The sequence below is a fragment of the Giraffa tippelskirchi genome, chromosome 12, assembly GCF_054371585.1.
Source record: "Giraffa tippelskirchi isolate mGirTip1 chromosome 12, T2T-mGirTip1v1.2.pri, whole genome shotgun sequence".
In the NCBI taxonomy this organism is placed as follows: Eukaryota; Metazoa; Chordata; class Mammalia; order Artiodactyla; family Giraffidae; genus Giraffa; species Giraffa tippelskirchi.
The window spans coordinates 42832264-42852955 of NC_137286.1; the positions used below are offsets into that span (position 1 = coordinate 42832264).

The following is a 20692-nucleotide window of genomic DNA, read 5'->3' on the forward strand; positions in this document are numbered from 1 at the left end:
TGATGTTATGTTTCACAGTTTGTTTCCTCAGCTCTGTAGTTTTCCATTTTATTCTGTGGTTTTATCATCTCGTGCGGTTTTATCATCTTGTGCCTAGGCTCTCTCATAAGTGAATTGTTCTTTTTTTTATGTTTTGGGTTTTTGGCCTCAAGGCATGTGGGATTCCCTGACCAGGGATTGATCCTGCACCCTTTCATTGGAAGACGAAGTCTTTTAATCACTGGACCATCAAAGAAGTCCCTTAAATTGCTCTTTTAAAAAAAAATCTTTTCTGTGGAGTTGGACACAACTGAGCAACTGAGCAGGCATGCATGCATTGTGCAAAGGCACAGGGAACATGCTCTGTTCCTCTGGTTGTTTTGCCCAGACATCACTCTTCAAATGCTTGTGTGCAGCTGTGTGCCTTTCTTTTCTTTAAAGAAACAATTACTGTGTGTGTGTGTGTGTGTCTGTGTGTGTCTGTGTGTGTGTGTGTGTGTGTGTAGGAGGGAACAAAGACAAAACAAGATTCAGAACTGCATGAACATGATAATGTCCTTTGTTTAAATAAAAAAATAATGTGTAGAAGAAAATCATGTGGGATGATGCATACATTTTTGAGTTGCCATGTCTCCCCATCTTGCCTCCCCCAAATCACTCATGGATAATTTGGGCAGCTCTCATATTTGTTTTTTAAGAGGACACTTAAAAGGATCTTTGAAAACCAAGTTGATAGAATTCCCTGGTGGTCCAGTGGGTAGAACTCCAGACTTTCACTGTTGAAGGCTGGGGTTCAATCCCTGGTTGGGGAACTAAGATCCCACAAGCTAAGAAGAAACTTATAACCAACTTGAAACATCCAGGACACCTGAAAAACATCAAGTGTAACCATCATTTGCCCTGTTGGGAATTAAGATGGGCCTTCTCACTTACTCCACCTTCTCTCAGTATTCTGAATCTATGAGACATAAGAGTCCAATCTGAATGAAAAAAAAATCTACTTCCCATTGAAACATAATCCCCAATTTTAGTTTTTATTGTGAAGGAGAAAAGAGAAAAAATTAATGACCATAGAAGTATAGTATGCATATGGTTAGAAAGTTCAAGCCTTTAAAAGGTGCAAAACGAAAATGAACAAAGACAAATATCAGATACTAACACATACATATGGAATCTATAAAATGGTATAGATGATCCTATTTACAAAAAAGAAATAGAGACACAGATGTAGAGAACAAACGTATGGACACCAAAGCAGAAAGAACGGGGTGGGATGAATTGGGAGACTGGGATTGATGTATATACACTATTGATACTGTATATAAAATAGACAGCTCATGAGAGCCTACCGTATAGCACAAGGAACTCTACTCAGTGCTCTGTGGTGACCTAACTGGGAAGGAAATCCCCCCCAAAAAAATGAGGGGATACATGTATACGTATAGCTGGTTCACTGTGCTGTACAATAGAAACTAACACAACATTGTAAAGCAACTATCCTCGAATAAAAATTAATTTTAAAAAAAAGCAACAAAATATAGTAAAAGCCTCCTTCTATAAACTCCAGTTCCCAGCTCTTGCAATTACTTCCTGAAAAGAGAAATTATATACAAGTAAGCATAGATAACATAGAGGCTATAAACATATACCGTTAGAACCAGATGTGAAACAACAGACTGGTTCAAAATTGGGAAAGGAGTACGTCAAGGCTGTATACTGTCACCTTGCTTATTTAACTTACATGCAGAGTACATCATGAGAAATGCAGGGCTGGATGAATCATGAGCTGGAATCAAGAGTGCAGGGAGAAGTAATAACAACCTCAGATATGCAGATGATACCACTCTAAAGGCAGAAAGCAAAGAGGAATTATAGAGCCTCTTGATGAAATTGAGAGAGGAGAGTAAAAAAGCTGGCTTAAAATTCAACATTCAAAAAACTAAGATCATGGCATCTCATTACTTCATGGCAAATAGATGGGGAGAAAGTGGAAAAAGTGACAGATTTTATTTTCTTGAGCTCCAAAATCACTGTGGACGGTAACTGCAGCCATGAAATTAAAAGACACTTGCTCCTTGAAAGAAAAGCTATGACCGACATTGTGTTAAAAAGCAGAGATCACTTTGTCAACAAAGATCTGTATAGTCCAAACTATGGTTTTTCAAGTAGTCGTGTACGGATGTGAGAGTTGGACCAAAAGAAGGCTGAGCATTGAAGAATTGATGCCTCTGAACTGTGATGCTGGAGAGGACTCTTGAGAGTCTCTTGAACTGCAAGGAGATAAACCAGTTAATCCTAAAGGAAATCAACCCTGAATATTCATTCAAAGAACTGATGCTGAAGCTCCAATACTTTGGCCACCTGATGCGAAGAGCCAACTCATTGGAAAAGATCCTGATACTGGGAAAGATTGAGGGAAAGAGGAGAACAGGGTGACAGAGGGTGAGATGGTTGGATGACATCACTGACTCCATGGAAATGAGTTTGAGCGAATTCAGGGAGTTAGTGAAGGACAGGGAAGCCTGGCGTACTGCAGTTCACGGGGTTGCAAAGAGTGGGACATGACTTAGCGACTGAACAACAACAAAATGTAATATATACACTATATAGGCATATCTGTGCCCTTTTGTGTAGTTAGAAGATCATAGCATATGATACTTATTTCATAAGACCACATACTTATTTCATTTAACAGCCTCCAAAAGAAGAATATTCCTTATCAATTCACATAGACTCACCTTCTTCTTTTCAATGACCTCATCCTATTATTGAATACATTGTATGGATGTGTCTTAAGTTTAATCAGTCTCCTTTCCAGTTTTCCCTTGGGAAAACATCAAGTACAGAAAAGAGTAAAGATGCAAATATTGCTCCAGTACTACTCCATCCTAAGGAGCTGAGTCATGGAAAATGAAGATTAGAAAATAGTTTCCCACTAACAATTTCCAACAAAACAAAATGAAAAAAGGGAGGTGTTATTGATATTTCTTTATTGCTCATGGAGAAAAATAGTGTTTCGATTCTGCTGTGCTCTTATGAACAACTGTGGTGAAGCCTCATGTAGGGAGAGATGCTTAGGTGATTCTGAGAGATCTTTACAACCAGCTTATTCTGAGATTTTAAACATTAAGCCTTGGAGCAAGCAGCTCAGCAGCATTTTTTCTGAAGTTATTTAGTACAACATTTTCCCATGAGTAGAGGTCTATATTCACTTAAATTTAGGAAATCATGCACGTCGTATCCACCCCCCTTGAGTAGGTATGGCATGTGTTCATATATCATAGTTTTGGGAAAAATTTTGCAGTAAATAAACCTATTGAACATTATTGAAAACAGTGTTTTCCAGACTTACTCAATCACTGCTCTCTTTCCAGCCTATCACGTATTAATATCTCATGATGCAAGTGTTGTTTCAGATTGTCTCAAAATTATATGTCCCAGTGGAGTCTGTGTCTTAAATTCAGTGCAGGAATCAGTAAACATTTTCTATAAAGAGCCAAATAATAAATATCTTAGGTTTTGCCAGCCAAACAGTCTATACTGCCAATCCTCAGACCTGGCATGTAATACAAAAGCAGCCATAAACAAGGCTGAACAAGTGACTATGACTGTATTCCAATAAATCTTTAGTTATGGACACACGTTGAATTTTATGTCATTTTTACATGACACAAAATATTATCCTTCTTTTTTCTCCCCATCCACTTAGAACTATGATAATCATTCTTAGCAGGTAGGCTGTGCAGAAATAGGTGGACAGGATTTGACCTGTAGGCCAAAGGAGGACACCCTGTGATTTAGTGGATAAAGATTCAGGATAAGAAATACATGCTTTATTCAGTCAGATTGGGCAACAGCTGTGATAGTTTCAAGAAAATTCAGAAGTTTTGTGTGTTGTTATATATTAAAATGTTGTATGTTGTTTAATTGCTCAGTTGTGTCCAACTCTTTGGGACCCCATAAACTGTAGCCCGCCAGGCTCCTCTGTTCATGGAATTCTCTAGGCAAGAATACTGGAGTGGGTTGCCATTTCCTTCTCTAGGGGCTCTTCCTGGACCAGAAATTGAACCTGTGTCTCCAGCAATGGCAGGCAGATTCTTTACCATTGAGCCACCAGGGAAGCCCATATATTAAATAAAAAATAATATTAAAGCTTCATCTACTCTGCAGAAGGAGAAGGAAACGGCAACCCCCTCCAGAATTCTTGCCTGGAGAATCCCATGGACAGAGGAGCCTGGTGGTCTACAGTCCATGGGGTCACAAGAGTTGGACACAACTTAGAGACTAAACCACAACCGCCGCTCTGCAGAAAGCATTTGTTATCCTACAGTTTTGCTCCTAAATATCAAGACATTTTAATAAAACTCTGCCTGTTAAGACAGGGTAAGCTCCAAAAAGATTTCTTGAATAAATACTGGTGAACATCTCCGTGTTATAAAAGAACTCAGAGTAGAAATTATCTCTATACAATTTATTATGACCAAATCTTACAGAAAACCTTTTAATGATGATATGCAAAGGTCAGAGCACAGAATTTGAATTAAAGAAAATAGGTGCAAAAGTTCAGTGTATCTCTGGTAAAAGCTTCTTTCTGTTGCTGATGAGGTTGGAACGTTTGTCCATGACACATTTTCAGGCACCAACAAAAGGACAGCCTCCGAAACATATTGAATCCCCTGAATGAAGTTACTTTTTTCCTTCATAGAATGTTTGTCACTCCCCCTTTGTGATCTCTTTGGACTGATGGCCCATGTCCTCCCCTGCTCCGACCCCTGGGGCTCCCCGGTTGCCTGCAGGTTCGTTCCAGAGCCCTGGTCCACCTGCAGTGCCACATGTGGGCCAGGCGTCCAGGTGCGAGAGGTGAAGTGCCGCGTGCTCCTGACCTTCACGCAAACTGAGACCGAGCTGCCAGAGGAAGAGTGTGAGGGCCCCCGGCTGCCCACAGAGCGGCCCTGCCTCCTGCAGCCCTGTGATGAGAGCCTCGCTGCCCGAGAGCTGGCCGCCTCCCTGCAGGAGCAGGACAGTGAGACGACCTACGACTGGGAATACGCTGGCTTCACCCCCTGCACCGCCACCTGTTTGGGAGGTATTTGATCTTTTACTTAAGGGACAGCTGTGTCTGGCATTGCTGATGGTTTGAGAAATAGCAATACTAAATTGGTAAAGCCTCATCTACAAACTAGCAGAAGTCCAAAGGAGGGGAAGTCATTTGAATAATTGAAAACTGTGCCTTTTCTTTCTTTCAGTTTTCATCATCATTATTTTAGAAAGATAAAGGACAGTGGGACTAGATCCTGTGTTCCTGTGTTCCTAAGCATTTGCGTAACTGAGATGGTTTCAGAGGTCACCAATTGATAGAGAATAAATAGGAAAATGCAAGAAATGATTAGTTGAGGTAGTATTGTGCATAAGTCAGAATTACAGAATGAAGCAGCCTGGGACTGCCTTATCTGATGCTCTCTTGGTCAGAAGTTATCCTCAGAAAATAATTTAGGTTCATATCTGCACATTGAACCAGAAACCAGTATGGAGCAAACTGATAACCATGATTTATGTGTGAGTACATGTGTGTACACATAGCTAGAGACCCTGATGGGACTAGGAAGTGATCATATTGTCAGGTGGCCCCCTTGGGGTGGAAATTAGCCCCAAGGTGCTTCAAGCATTCCAGGATCTGAAAGGGAGTGAATGAGCAGAAAGAAGTCCAGACAGTCATTCTCTCTCTGCTGGAAGTAAAAGGACAGAAATAATCAGTGGGAAACCAAGATCCTCTACTGACATGAAGGGGACTCCTCTCTCAGGAATCCAGACCCCTGATGTCCTCTCACTGACTCCTGACTGTGCCTTCCAGCCAGCTGTCGTGGCTGAAGTTGGGGGCTAGAAATGCTCTAACCAGACTTCCCTGGTGGTCCAGTTGTTAAGACCATGCACTTCCGCTTCAAGGGACATGGGTTTGATCCCAGGTCAAGGAACTATGATCCTACATGCTGTGTGGCATGGTCAAAGAAAAAAGAAAAAAAAAAAAGAAAGAAAAAAAAAAAGAAAGGAAAAAAAAAAAGAAAGAAATGCTCTGACTTCAGTGCCAGCCAGTGGTGGGAAAGCTAAGGAAGCTGCTGCCTTAGGAGGCAGTTGGCTCAACAGCCTGCTCCACCCCTCCTGGCAGCCCTGCACCCTTTACTAGGCACTCCCCATCAGGTCTTGAGAGCTCGTGTACCAGTCATTGTGCCCTGGCCTCTTTCCTAGGCAGGTGGAGTGCATTCTCTGTTCTTGCTATCCAGTCTCTGTTACTTGAGGAATCTGTCTTTCTCTTTCCTGTGTAGTTCAACCTGTAAATCCACCTATCCTGGACACTAGCCCATCAGTAAACCCAGGTGAAATGATATGTGCTTTACCCCTAGGCGTCAGTTAAGCTACTGTCTTTCATATGGTAGTACCCCTGTGCAATTAGGAAAAGAACTCTTATCTGCCTCCAGTTTCTCTCTCTCTGTTGCTTGCTTTAGCCTGCTTCTGCTGCTGCTGCTGCTAAATCGCTTCAGTCGTGTCCGACTCTGTGCGACCCTATAGACAGCAGCCCACCAGGCTCTCCCGTCTCTGGGATTCTCCAGACAAGAACACTGGAGTGGGTTGCCATTGGTTTATTCGCATGTCTTGGATACTATGCCTAAAACTGCTCTGAACATTCATGTACACATTATTGTGTGGACATACATCTTCATTTCTCTTGGATATATAGTTAGAAGTAGTAAAATGATCTCTGGATCTGTTTAAGGCATACAAGTTTTGTGAAACTTGACCAGTTCAATTTATCCTTATTGGCACTGTGGGCCTTTTGGCCAGTTGTGGGGAGACAAAGGCCTTGCACATGTTAGAAGTGCATTTCAGTACTCACATCATGGATGGGATGGTGTCCGTTTGTTTCTGACATCCTCTTGTGTAACTGGAACACATTTTGCAAATTTTAACAAGGCTCAGCTTGCTATCTTTCAACTCTCAGTTAAACAGAATTTAGCCTTGTGAGGCTATCCTGTGTTGTATAATTCAGGATAATACATTAGATGAACCTTGCATGCCCATGAACCCAAATGGTATGGCTAGGGAAGCTGAGAGTCAGAGTGTATCACACAGTCCAAAATAGAGAGTGGACAACTTCTCTATTGAGGGGTTGAACTGTAAGTGCTTGTAGTAAGATTCTTCACTTTGCAAAAAGCAATGGTTTAATTTCTTGGGTTCAAGCTTAAATTTTCTTAATGTTTTTAATTTCTTGAGTTCAAGCTTAAAATTTCATTTTAAATACGTAACTCAATTCTATTGAATGCTTGGAATGCTTGGAGGGTTATAAAATCCTCTAAATGCAGGAAACTGAACCCCTGCTCTGTACTAGACTCCATGCTCTCCCCTCGGTTCCAGGCTCAGTACCATGATATAGAATGAAGGCACGGTCCTTGTCCTGAGGGAGCACAGCTCTGGGTTATGTTGGCTTTACTGTCTCTACTGCATTACTTACAGGCAGTGACACTTGCCTCTCTGTAATCCATTTTAATGTGGTTTTAGAGGCTCAGCCTCTGCAAGCTCACTTATGTGTGGTTTTGAATGTGGATTTTAACCCTCATCCTGGATAGCAGGAAGGGTAAGTCTACAATGACTGGAAACCACAGAAAAATAAAATTTCCACAGGCATGCAGTTATTTCTTCAGCATTCCTATTTCTGGTAGAAAAAATAAGATAGGCAAGTGATATATTTTCAAGAAGATAAACCTCTGATTCCCATCCCGATATTGTATATTTGTATAGTCTTAACTTGCCTTCACATCATGCAGGAAATAAAAGTAAATCAATTTGTTGTAATCACTGATGTTTAAGAATCTTTTGCAAGTCTGCTTTCATACTGGAGTGGCAACAATTCTTTCTCAATTCCCAAAAGTATAAAGAATGCAGACATACTCAATTTCCAGTCTCTAGAGTGTATGTAAGTATATGGTATACAGCATTATGTTATGTGTGTATGTACATCCTGAAAGTTATGCTTACCTTTTGAATATCCAGTGATAAGGTTTTATAATTTACTACACTATCAACATGGGCTTTCCAGGTGGACTAGTGGTAAATAATCCACCTGCAGTGCAGGAGACATAAGAGATGCAGGTTCGATCCCTTGGTGGGGAAGATCCCCTGGAGGAGGAAATGGCAACCCACTCTAGTAATCTTGCCTGGAGATTCCCATGGGCAGAGGAGCCTGGAAGGCTACAGTCCATGGGGTCGCAAAGAGTCGGACACGACTTAATGACTGAACACACACACTCGCACACCATAAACATTGCTCACTAACCTTTTCTTTTGTGTCTTATATTATTTGTTGCATTTATAAGCTTTCATTTCTCCCTTTGTGTTTTCTAAAATCTCAGGCTAGTAGCATAGACATGAACTTTGGCCTCATTTTGAACCATAGTTCTGCCCCTCCCTTTGGGCTAGTTGTTTAAATTTGCAGAGGTTTATTTTTGTAAAATGAGAAGAGCCACACCTACATTATTAGGATTAATGAAAGGATTAAATGTGATTCTTAAGTAAAGTTATGTTGGAGAAGTGTTCAATCACTGTGCCTGATACATGTGTGTTATAAATGTTTGTGGGATAATACAAGAGTTTATAATATAAGTTTATAATATTGTTTATATAGTTCATAATATAAGAAGTTATTCATCTTAGAATATTGTTTTTTCCTTTTAAAAGAAAACGGACTAAACTGCTGAACCCCTTAATGCATCTAACTGTGCCAAGTGCATTCTTTGAATTCCTCAAATAAATCATCATCTGCAATTAATGATAATTTTCTTTTTCTAATAGTTGTTTATCCTGTTTAGGTTTTATCTCTTATTACATTGTCCAGAATTGCAAAAACAATAGTAAATAAGGTAGATGATAACTAACTTTGCCTTGGTCTTGACAGTAGCAGGAATCTCTCTTATTGTTTCATTTGAAACAACATCCTACAAATATTTATTGTGTGTTTTTTTGTGCATGATGCTGATCTAGGTGATAGAGACAGATAGTTCCCACCTCTGCAACTCAGATCTAGGGGGGAAATGTGTTCATCGCATAATCACATACACATATGTGTAAACTTACAGCTGGTTATTGCAGCTACAAAAAAGTATATGGTTGGGACTTGCCTGGCAGTCCAGTGGTTAAGAATCTGCACTTCCATCACAGGGGTTACAGGTTCGATCACTGATCAAGAAACTAAGATCCCACATGCCATGTGGTGTGACCAAAAAATAACTAGAAACAAATTTTAAAAAGAAGTATATGATACCATGAAAGCACATAATAGGAGGAATTTGACCTAATTTGGGAGGTCAGGGAAAGATTCCCTAAGAACAATTACATTTGAACTTAAGTCTGAAAGATGAGAAATTAATTAAGCAAAAGAGAAATTTGAGACAGTGGTACAAAGAGAATTTCCAGCAGGAAAAGGATCATGTGGAAGGGTGCTAGGTGGCAAAAGGGCACATGGGAAATTCCAGGAGCTGAAGAAGTTGGGCACAGCTAGTGTACTGAGAAAGATGGGGTTTCATGTGAGATGATGCTGGAAAGGAAAGCAGGGGCCAGACAGTGAAGGTCTTATGGGCCATGTTCATTTGGGTCTTTATCCTAAGAACAATGACAAGCCATCCAAGTCGTTAAAATGGAAATTAATGATCAAATGTTTATTTCAAAAAGGTTAGTCCAGTTGTATTGTAAAAAGGGGATTATAAGGGATAACAGGAGATGTCAGGGGCCCACAGAGCGGAAGATGGCTAGAAGGCGTGGTTTGTTAAGGGAGGGCTGAGTGTGCACTGTCACTTCATGACGGAGAGTCCAGTGCATTTAAAAGGTGATGAGAGGGGACTTCCCTGGTGGTCCAGTGGCTAAGACGCCACACTTCCAGTGCAGGGAGCCCTGGTCAGGGAACTAGTTCCTGCATGCTGCAACTAAAGATCTTGCAAAGACCCAGCACAGCCAAATCAATAATTTTCTTTTAAAAAAAAGCAATGAGAAAGTTCCAGAATGAAAGCGAAAGGCAAAGTGTCAACAAACTTCCTATGATGGAAGGGAGTGAAATCTAAAGGCTACTTGTGGAGTTCAATCTTAACTAGTTAGAGGTGCATCTCCTAATGGAACCTGGCAAGGGAAAGGCCTGGGTGGATGGATTTATCTGCTGGATGGGCCGGTGGGTTTATCTGCTGGATCATAGGAAGTTCCTATCTGTTTGTTTCTGGTTGAGTGTGTGTGAATATTTGTGTGTGAATGATTTGATTGGTGAATGCCCAGGGTTTGAAGTCACAATGTAGTATTCTTTTATTATACTCTTGACTTGACTACAATGTGCTACTATTGGGTTAGCCAAAAGATTCATTCAGATTTTTCTGTAAGATGTTATGGAAAAAACTCAAATGAACTTTTTGACTAATCCCATATTTAATTTAGGATTTTTCATTTAGATATAAATGATATTGATGTAAGTTGGTAGCCTCCACTGAGCATGGTGGAGTAGAAGAATGCCTTCCTGCAAATGGGAAAAGGGTCTGAAAGCTGAATTGGCCCACCATTGGCTCATTTGGGCATATTCCCCATGGAGATGTGTTTCCGACATGGTACATTAGCAGTCACCATTTTGTTCTCTTCAGATCCCTTCAAATCTTAACAGGCCTCGAGCTGGAGTTTCTTTCAGCTACTCTTGATATAATTGATCACTTCCTCTCAGGCTCCACTGATGTTTATGATGCCCTTCATGAGGCCAAATGGCTTTTAACAATCTTTAATTTTTACCAGCTTTCTCCTCAACTGGCCCCTAAAAAGAACTCACCAAGTTGGAGTGGTATAAAACTTGCATTTTAACACCAAAATAGCATTCCTCTGGGTCCATACAATATTATGCTTCTCCTTTTGTTTCATTATCTGGGAGTTTAGAGTAGCATTTATTCTATCATACTGGTTAATCAGCAGAGAGGAAAACATATGCTAACTATCCTTTTCAATATGGCCCTAAGCTTGCATCTGTCATGTAAAATTGTGTAAGGCAACACTATATTAAGTAGATCTGTTTTTTTCTCTTTTATAGATTTTTGTCATCAGGTTTATACTAGTTTTTTTTTAAATGAATTGGAGCTTTCCGTACCTTTCAATAATCTTAAATAGTTCCTATCATAGATGACATCTCTTTAAAAAGTCTGAAAGAATTTGTTTTTACAACTATATAAATTCAGTTCTTATTTTTCCCTCTTGGGGGCAGGAGTGGGAGGGGAAATGTTGCTGGATCTGTAAGATCATTTTCAAGTCCCCTCCCCACTTATTGTCATATACAAACTCTTAATTTTAAAGTGATTTAGGTCATACCTGAATGGTCTAGTGGTTTTCCCTACTTTCTTCAATTTAAGTCTGAATTGGGCAATAAGGAGTTCATGATCTGAGCCACAGTCAGTTCCCAGTCTTGTTTTTGCTGACTGTATAGAGCTTCTCCATCTTTGGCTGCAAAGAATATAATCAATCTGATTTTGGTGTTGGCCATCTGGTGATGTCCATGTGTAGAGTCTTCTCTTGTGTTGTTGGAAGACAGTGTTTGCTATGACCAGTGTGTTCTCTTGGCAAAACTCTATTAGCTTTTGCCCTGCCTCATTCTGTACTCCAAGGCCAAATTTGCCTGTTACTCCAGGTATTTCTTGACGTCCTACTTTTGCATTCAAGTCCCCTATAATTAAAAGGACATCTTTTTTGTGTGTTAGTTCTAAAAGGTCTTGAAGGTCTTCATAGAACCATTCAGCTTCAGCTTCTGCAGCATTACTGGTTGGGGCATAGACTTGGATTGCCATGATATTGAATAGTTTGCCTTGGAAATGAACAGAGATCATTCTGTCGTTTTTGAGATTGCATCCAAGTACTGCATTTCAGACCCTTTTGTTGACTATGATGGCTACTCCATTTCTTCTAAGGGATTCCTGCCCACAGTAGTAGATAAAATGGTCATCTAAGTTAAATTCACCCATTCCAGTCCATTTTAGTTCGCTGATTCCTAAAATGTTGACGTACACTCTTGCCATCTCCTGTTTGCCTTGATTCATGTACCTAACATTCCAGGTTCCTATGCAATATTGCTCTTTACAGCATTGGACCTTGCTTTCATCACCAGTCACACCCACAACTGGGTGTTGTTTTTGCTTTGACTCTGTCTCTTCATTCTTCCTGGAGTTATTTCTCCACTGATCTCCAGTAGCATACTGGGCACCTACCAGACTGGGGAGTTCATCTTTCAGTGTCCTATATTTTTGCCTTTTCATACTGTTCATTGGGTTCTCAAGGCAAAAATACTGAAGTGGTTTGCCATTCCCTTCTCCAGTGGACCACATTGTGTCAGAACTCTCCACCAAGACCTGTCCATCTTGGGTGGCCCTACATGGCATAGCTTAGTTTCATTGAGTTAGACAAGGCAATGTTCCATGTGATTAGATTGGTTAGTTTTGTCTGATTGTGGTTTCAGTCTGTCTGCCCTCTGATTCCCTCTCTCAGCACCTACTGTCTTACTGGGGTTTCTCTTACCTTGGACGTTGGGTATCTCTTCACAGCTGCTCCAGCAAAGTGCAGCTGCTGCTCCTTACCTTGCATGTGGGGTATCTCCTCAGGGCCACTGCTACTGACCCTGGATGTAGAGTATCTCTCGGCCACTCGCCACATACAGTGGAAGTAAGAAATAGATTTAAGGGACTAGATCTGATAGACAGAGTGCCTGATGAACTATGGGCAGAGGTTCATGACATTGTACAGGAGACAGGGATCCAGACCATCCTCAAGAAAAAGAAATGCAAAAAAAGCAAAGTGGTTCTCTGAGGAGGCCTTAAAAATAGTTGTGAAAAGTAGAGAAACAAAAAGCAAAAGAGAAAAGAAAAGAGATACCCATGTGAATGCAGAGTTCCAAAGACTAGCAAGGAGAGATAAGAGAGCCTTCCTCAGCCATCAATGCAAAGAAATACAGGAAAACAATAGAATGGGAAAGACTAGAGATCTCTTCAAGAAAATTAGAGATACCAAGGGAACATTTCATGCAAAGATGGGCTCAATAAGGGACAGAAATGGTATGGACCTAACAGAAGCAGAAGATACTAAGAAGAGGTGGCAAGAATACACAGAAGAACTGTACAAAAAAGATCTTTACAACCCAGATAATCACGATGGTGTGATCACTCACCTAGAACCAGACATCTTGGAATGTGAAGTCAAGTGGGCCTTAGGAAGCATCACTACTAACAAAGCTAGTGGAGGTGATGGAATTGCAGTTGAGCTATTTCAAATCCTGAAAGATGATGCTGTGAAAGTGCTACACTCAATATGCCAGCAAATTTGGAAAACTCAGCAGTGGCCACAGGACTGGAAAAGGTCAGTTTTCATTCCAATCCCAAAGAAAGGCAATGCCAAAGAATGCTCAACCTACTGCACAGTTGCACTCATCTCACATGCTAGTAAAGTAATGCTCAAAATTCTCCAAGCCAGGCTTCAGCAATACGTGAATCATGAACTTCCAGAAGTTCAAGTTAGTTTTTGAAAAGGCAGAGGAAGCAGAGATCAAATTGCCAACATTCGCTGGATGATTGAAAAGCAAGAGAGTTCCAGAAAAGCATCTATTTCTGCTTTATTGATTATGCCAAAGCCTTTGACTGTGTGGATCACAATAAACTGTAGAAAATTCTGAAAGAGATGGGAATACCAGACCACCTGACCTGCCTCTTGAGAAACCTGTATGCAGGTCAGGAAGCAACAGTTAGAACTGGACATGGAACAACAGACTGGTTCCAAATAGGAACAGGAGTATGTCAAGGCTGTATATTGTCACCCTGCTTATTTAACTTATATGCAGAGTACATCATGAGAAACACTGGGCTGGAAGAAGCACAAGCTGGAATCAAGATTGTTGGGAGAAATATCAATAACCTCAGATATGCAGATGACACAACCCTTATGGCAGAAAGTGAAGAAGAACTAAAGAGCCTCTTGATGAAAGTGAAAGAGGAGAGTGAAAAAGCGAACATTGGCTTAAAGCTCAACGTTCAGAAAACTAAGATCATGGCATCCGGTCCCATCACTTCATGGCAGATAGATGGGGAAACAGTGGAAACAGTGGCTGACTTTATTTTTCTGGTCTCCAAAATCACTGCAGATGGTGACTGCAGCCATGAAATTAAAAGACACTTACTCCTTGGAAGGAAAGTTATGTCGAACCTAGACAGCATATTAAAAAGCAGAGACATTACTTTGCCAACAAAGGTCTGTCTCGTCAAGGCTGTGGTTTTTCCAGTGGTCATGTATGGATGTGAGAGTTGGACTATAAAGCTGAGTGCCGAAGAATTGATGTTTTTGAACTGTGGTGTTGGAGAAGACTCTTGAGAGTCCATTGGACTGCAAAGAGATCCATACAGTCCATCCTAAAGGAGATCAGTCCCGGGTGTTCATTGGAAGAACTGATGTTGAAGCTGAAACTCCAATACTTTGGCCACCTGATGCGAAGATCTGATTCATTTGAAAAGACCCTGATTCTGGGAAAGGTTGAAGGCAAGAGGAGAAGGCAACGACAGAGGATGAGATGGTTGGATGGCATCACCGACTCAATGAAGATGAGTTTGAGCAGACTCCGAGATTTGGTGATGGACAGGGAAGCCTGGCATGCTGTGGTCCGTGGGGTCGTGAAGAGTTGGGCACGACTGAGCGACTGAACTGAACTGAACGGAATTTTAAAGTGAATTTCGTAATTTAGATTTTCTTGGGAAAAAGTCATCCATTTCATAATGATATTAATAGCATCATCAAGCGTTGTTCATCTAATCTCCAGTTGCTTTAAGCTCTCCGCTGCTCCTTTTTCTTGTCAAATAATTTATAACTTATTACTGTTTTTAACCTAGGAGTTTTGTGTGTGTGTGCTCAGTCATTCATGTCTGATTCTTTGAGGCCCCATGGACTGTAACCCACCAGTCTTCTCTGTCCATGGGATTCTCCAGGCAGGAATACTGGAGCAGGTTGCCATTTCCTTCTCCATGTGCTCTTTCCCACCCAGGGGTTGAACCCACCTCTCTTGCATCTCCTGCATTGGCAGGTGGATTCTTTACCACTAGTGCCACTTATCAGAAACGATTATTTTTAAATTCTGATGTTTGGATTGGGGGGGTTAATTCTTTATTTTTCATTTATAGTTGGACTCTATTATGGTCAAGGAATATTGCCTACATAATTTCTAGGTTATGGAATTTAATACAGTTTTCTTTATAGACTAATATACGATCAATTTTTGTTAATGTTCCTCTGCTTAAAAAAGCATATTGCATTAGTATACTGTATTGTTGTTTTTCTTTCTGGCTTACTTCACTCTGTATAATGGGCTCCAGTTTCATCCATCTCAGTAGAACCGGTTCAAATGTATTTTTTTTAATGGCTGAGTAATATTCCATTGTGTATATGTACCACAGCTTCCTTATCCATTCATCTGCTGATGGACATCTAGGTTGCTTCCATGTCCTGGCTATTGTAAACAGTGCTGCGATGAACATTGGGGTACACGCGTCTCTTTCAATTCTGGTTTCCTCGGTGTATATGCCCAGCAGTGGGATTGCTGGGTCATATGGCAACAATACAGTATACTAATGCATATATATGGAATCTGAAAGATGGTAATGATAACCCTATATGCGAGACAGAATAAGAGACACAGATGCATGGAACAATTTTATGGACTCTGAGGGAGAAGGTGAGGGTGGGACGTTCTGGGAGAATGGCATTGAGACATGTGTATTGTCATATGTGAAACAGAGCACCATTCCATGTTCGATGCATGTGACAAGGGCTCAGGGCCGGGGCAATGGGATGATCCAGAAGGATGAGAGGGGGAGGGAGGTGGGTGGGGGGTTCGGGAAGGGGAACACATGTAAACCCATGGCTGATTCTTGTCAATGTATGGCAAAAACTATTACAATATTGTAAAGTAATTAGCCCCCAACTAAAATAAATAAATTTATAAAAAAAAAAAAAAGAAACAATAAAAAAAAAAAAAAAAAAAATGTTCAGTTCATATAAAATGCTCATGATAAAATAGTAAAAGAAAAAACATGACTGAATGTTTTTCTCAGGCATTATTATCTTAATTGTATAATAAATATAATAATTATAAAATATATGAAAAAATATATGAAAAAAAAAAAAAAGCATATTGCATCTATTTCTGAGGGCCATGGCCATTTAGTTATTATATCAACATAATTTTCTTATTCAAATCATTTTCCAATTTTTAGAAAGTAATTTATTATATTAAATACTGGGTAACACCTTTAAGGTTCTGACTGTAGATTTTTTTGTTGTTGTTGCTCCGAGTATTTCTTACTGTGTGTGTGTGTGTGTGATATGTTACTTGGCATGTTGAATTAGTCAAGATTTATTTGCAAGAAACCCAACTTGAACTAACCTTAAACCAACAAAAGAGAATGTATTAGCTCATTTATTGGCTCTGCTTTCCCTCTTAGCGTCTGTGTTTTTACCGTTTAATTATGAATTCATTTCTTGATGTAGGCTTTAGATATTTTTTGCCAAAAAATAAAATAACCCTCATATTATGACATCGCAGAAGTCAACTGTGAAATGAAGAATGTTGCCTCATGCTATCAAAGGATTTATTAGAGAAATTGCATTGAAATTTCAACGCTTGATTTATCTTATATCTTCTAAATGCATATTTGTGATTACTGTTCAAATTTTGTTAAAAAGGAGATGAAGTAAACTTACCTTTATAATTTTTTTCTTTTGAGGATAAAGGTTTGCTCAAACCTCTTGAAGTGGAAAGTGGCAAAGTCATGTCATAGGTTCAATGTGAGGGATGGAAGATATTCTCATGGCCATCTTTGGAAAATACATTCCACCTCAATAAGTATCCTAAATCTCTCATTAAACTTTTATATTCTTTTGAGCAAACTTGCTATAATTTGTCACAACTATTGTGAAATTCCATAAAAATGGTTAAAATGAGGTAACTTTGGTGCTTTCAGACCCACCCACTCACGTTCCAAAATAGTCTCCAAGTTTATTTTGTAAATAATTTTGATTATAAATTAGAATATATGTGAAAGATAACTGAATTTTTCTCAGATTAAAAAGAAATGAAACTTGCTAGAAAATGAACATCTATGTCCCTGTAAAATCACTAAGAAAGTTCAACATTTGTAGGGAGGAACCTGAGTTATAATGTTGTAGCAGTGTCTCTTCATGTTTCAGGTTAGTGTTTATTAAAAAAAAAAATTCATTGGAAGATGCGTGGAGATATAAGACTGCATCCTACCATGCCCAGGAGCATAATATTACACCTGAAAAAAGCAAAGAAAATTTAGGGAAAAGAACTCAACATCTAGAATATATATTTTATATATACTTTTGGTCCATACTGTATTCTGCAAAATATTGTAAAATGGTTGAATTGAAACATGGCATTTGGAAAAAGAACCACAATGTGGAACACACATTCTTGCATGAAACTGAATACATTTGCATATTTCAAATAGCATAGTTGGTTGCTATTACAATTTTTATTTGATTTTTTCCATCAAAATTTGATTTATATTTTGCTCAGTTCTGATTTCCCAATACTCTTTTTTTTAAAATTTGTCTCAACAAACAAAATAATGGTTGAGACTGGGCCTTGGAATCAGACAGACCTGTCTAGCCTCAAAGGAAAAATGTGCCTGTGAAAGTTTGTATTTGAACAGGGAAGCTGGTTGGCTATATTGCATTTTGGAACCCCTTGGATACAAAAGGGGCTTCCCAGGTGGCATTAGTGGTAAAGAATCTGCCTGCTAATGCAGGGGATGTAGGAGATAAGGGTTTGATCCCTGGGTCAGTAAGATCCCCTGGAGGAGGAAATGGCAACCCACTTCAGTATTCTTGCCTGGGAAATCCTATGGACAGAGGAGCCTGGCGGGTTACAGTCCCATGGGATCACAGAGTCAGACACGACTGAGCACAAACTGAAGTTCTGTCCCCATTTAACACTTACTCACCCCTATCTTGCCCCTGGCATCTACCAAAGTACTTTCTGACTCTATGAATTTGACCATGCTATAAGTTAACCTTAAAAATGAATCCCAATATATATTTGTTGTTCAATTGCTCTGTCATGTCCGACTCTCTGCAACCTCATGGACTGCAGCACACCAGGCTTCCCTGTCCTTCACCATCTCCCGGAGCTTGCTCAAACTCATGTCCATTGAGTCAGTGATGCCATCCAACCATCTTGTCCTCTGTCGTCTCCCCCTCCTGCCTTCAATCTTTCCCAGCATCAGAGTCTTTTCTAATGAGTCGGCTCTTCACACCAGGTGGCCAAAGTATTGGAGCTTCAGCTTCAACATCAGTCCTTCCAGTGAATGTTCAGGGTTGATTTCCTCTAGGACTGACTGGTTTGATCTCCTTGCAGTGCAGTATACACATTAGGCGTGGACAAATACTGTTTGATTCCACTCATGTGAGAAAGTGTTATTCTTTAGGAGCTGATATGAAAATTTCTCTTAGGGAAATTATTGTATATGTTTGGAAGGAGCATGCGGATGATTCATTTGCAGGAACTCCTGGCCTTGAGTGTGTTTGAAGCGCAGATCATTGTGACGGTGGATGGGGTCTCAGGGGTGGTCCTTGACGTCTCAAAGTGACCATTTGGGAGTTTACAAAGTGACCGAGGAAATATTAGAGCCTGGGAGACTTTGGAAAAGACAGTCATTTGCTCCATGTGGACCCTGAAATGCATCCTTCAGGCAAGCAATACAGTCAAGAGGGCAGTGGCTTAAGAATGAGGGGTTCAAAGACCCTGTTTTCTTTTTTGCCCACAATGAGTCATTCTAAGTCATTTGCATTTTTTCTTTTCCTCTTTCCAACCTCCAGGCCGTCAAGAAGCCATTGCAGTGTGCTTACACCTCCAGACGCAGCAGACGGTCAATGACACCTTGTGTGATATGGTCCACCGCCCTCCAGCGATGAGCCAGGCTTGTAACACAGAGCCCTGCCCACCCAGGTATGTGCTGTCTTCTGCTCCCTGCAGAGAATCACACATGTGTATTGAGACTGAGGGGGGAGTCACCCAAGGAGATCAGAGTTCTCCCTTCTCTGTTCAAGCTATGTGCCAGCCAGATTCTCACTAAGATACATGAATACTGCCAGGTTAAGCAGGAATCCCCTTTACCCTGCCTTTTGTTTGCATCAAACATCAGTGAATGTGAACTGGCTGCTGCTGGCAATACCATGAGCTCAGCAGTTTTGTTGTCCCATGTCTGTCCTTTCAGGGTTACTTCTTTGCCTGAAGCTACATCAGGGAACACAGGCTCTGAAGTCAAGTTAGCACAGGTACACAGAAGGTGCTCAGTCCATATTTGTGGAATAACTGAGTGATCTCCTACTTGTTACCTGGAAATCACACCAGTGTGTTCTCGCCCTTCCCACTGACGTGCCAGAGATCTCAGATTGTGGGGTGTACTGTTAAGAGTCCCCAAAGAGTGGGAGATGTTGGCTTATTTTTGGTCTCCTTGGCCTGAAAGGTTGACCTTAAAAATTAATCTGCTTCCTCTCTTAAGTCCTTATAAAATGCTGGGTATTTTTATCAGAAGGAAGGGTAGATTTTCCTCATATTTCTCTGTCCCTGGCTATTGTTAGCTACAGAGGATTATAACTCAGCATCACTAGTTTCTCACAAGACATCCCAAAATCCAGCCCCCAGTTTTTTCTCTTCTCTATCCTTTAGCTGTATAATCTTGACCCCTCTTGTGTGATATATTTAAGGCCAAAAGTTGAAAGCTCATTCCCAGTCACCTCCTCTCTTCCTCACTGCCAGATTCTCTTTCTGCCTCTTAGTAATTATATCACCCATTTAATTAGGTACCTGCATTCACTAAATGTAAGTTTAATTATATCTGGGATCCTAAGCAATTGAGGGCATTTATTATGTCTGTTATATCTAGGAGTAAAGATAGATTTTTATGGTTATTCAGGAAATAATTTGTGCTTCTGGAAGTCTCTTGATCGTTCTGATTTTGATTCCATGAGGTGTGTTGGCTGTGAGGAAGAAAGTCCTGCCTTGGTGGTATCAGGGTGCTGGTGGTGAGGATCCAGTGAGTGAGGGCATCCTGGAGATCCATGCCCCTCTGTCCTGCAGATGGGTCCTTTCTTTGTGGGTCTTGGTCTCTAACCTGCTCAGTCTTGGAGGAGGCCAGCTTCATCCTTGGGGAGACCACATCTACAGGAAACCAGGCATACACACACATGCTCACTCACACACATCCAGAGGAACTTGAACTTGCCCAGCAGCCACACTGAATTATTCACTTTGACCCATGCTCCTGTTCATTCATGCCTTCTGGGCCTTGGCCCTCTGCCTGGAGCCTTTATCCATGAAATAAGCTAATACTCTCCCATAAAAGTGATCAGCAGCTCCCTGCTCCCTGGTATATGAAGTCAACAGTGTGAAATGGGATCCTAACCTTGGATGCATGATAGGGATGTGTCTTAACAATGTAGAGAGAAGTGGGAATGGATCTGGAGCATGGAGTAGAGGCCAGTCTGCCTCCATCAGGACACTTCAGACATGTCCCTTGGCTCTTAGGGCCCAGTTTCTTCATCTGAATGTTGATGAAAGGTGTTAGACTTTATCATCACCAAGGTGCTTTTCAGCTCTAGT

General features: G+C 40.6%; 1 protein-coding gene across 4 annotated transcripts in view; it reads left to right on the forward strand.

Annotated features, from left to right (window-relative positions):
• ADAMTSL3 (ADAMTS like 3) overlaps positions 1 to 20692 on the forward strand; it is a 349114-nt gene that overhangs the window by 224631 nt on the left and 103791 nt on the right. For all 4 annotated transcript variants that reach the window (XM_081546775.1, XM_081546777.1, XM_081546776.1 and 1 more), the window contains 2 exons: positions 4776 to 5065; positions 18907 to 19036. In XM_081546775.1, the coding sequence (XP_081402901.1) occupies positions 4776 to 5065; positions 18907 to 19036 (420 nt within the window). The remainder of the gene's footprint in view (positions 1 to 4775; positions 5066 to 18906; positions 19037 to 20692) is intronic.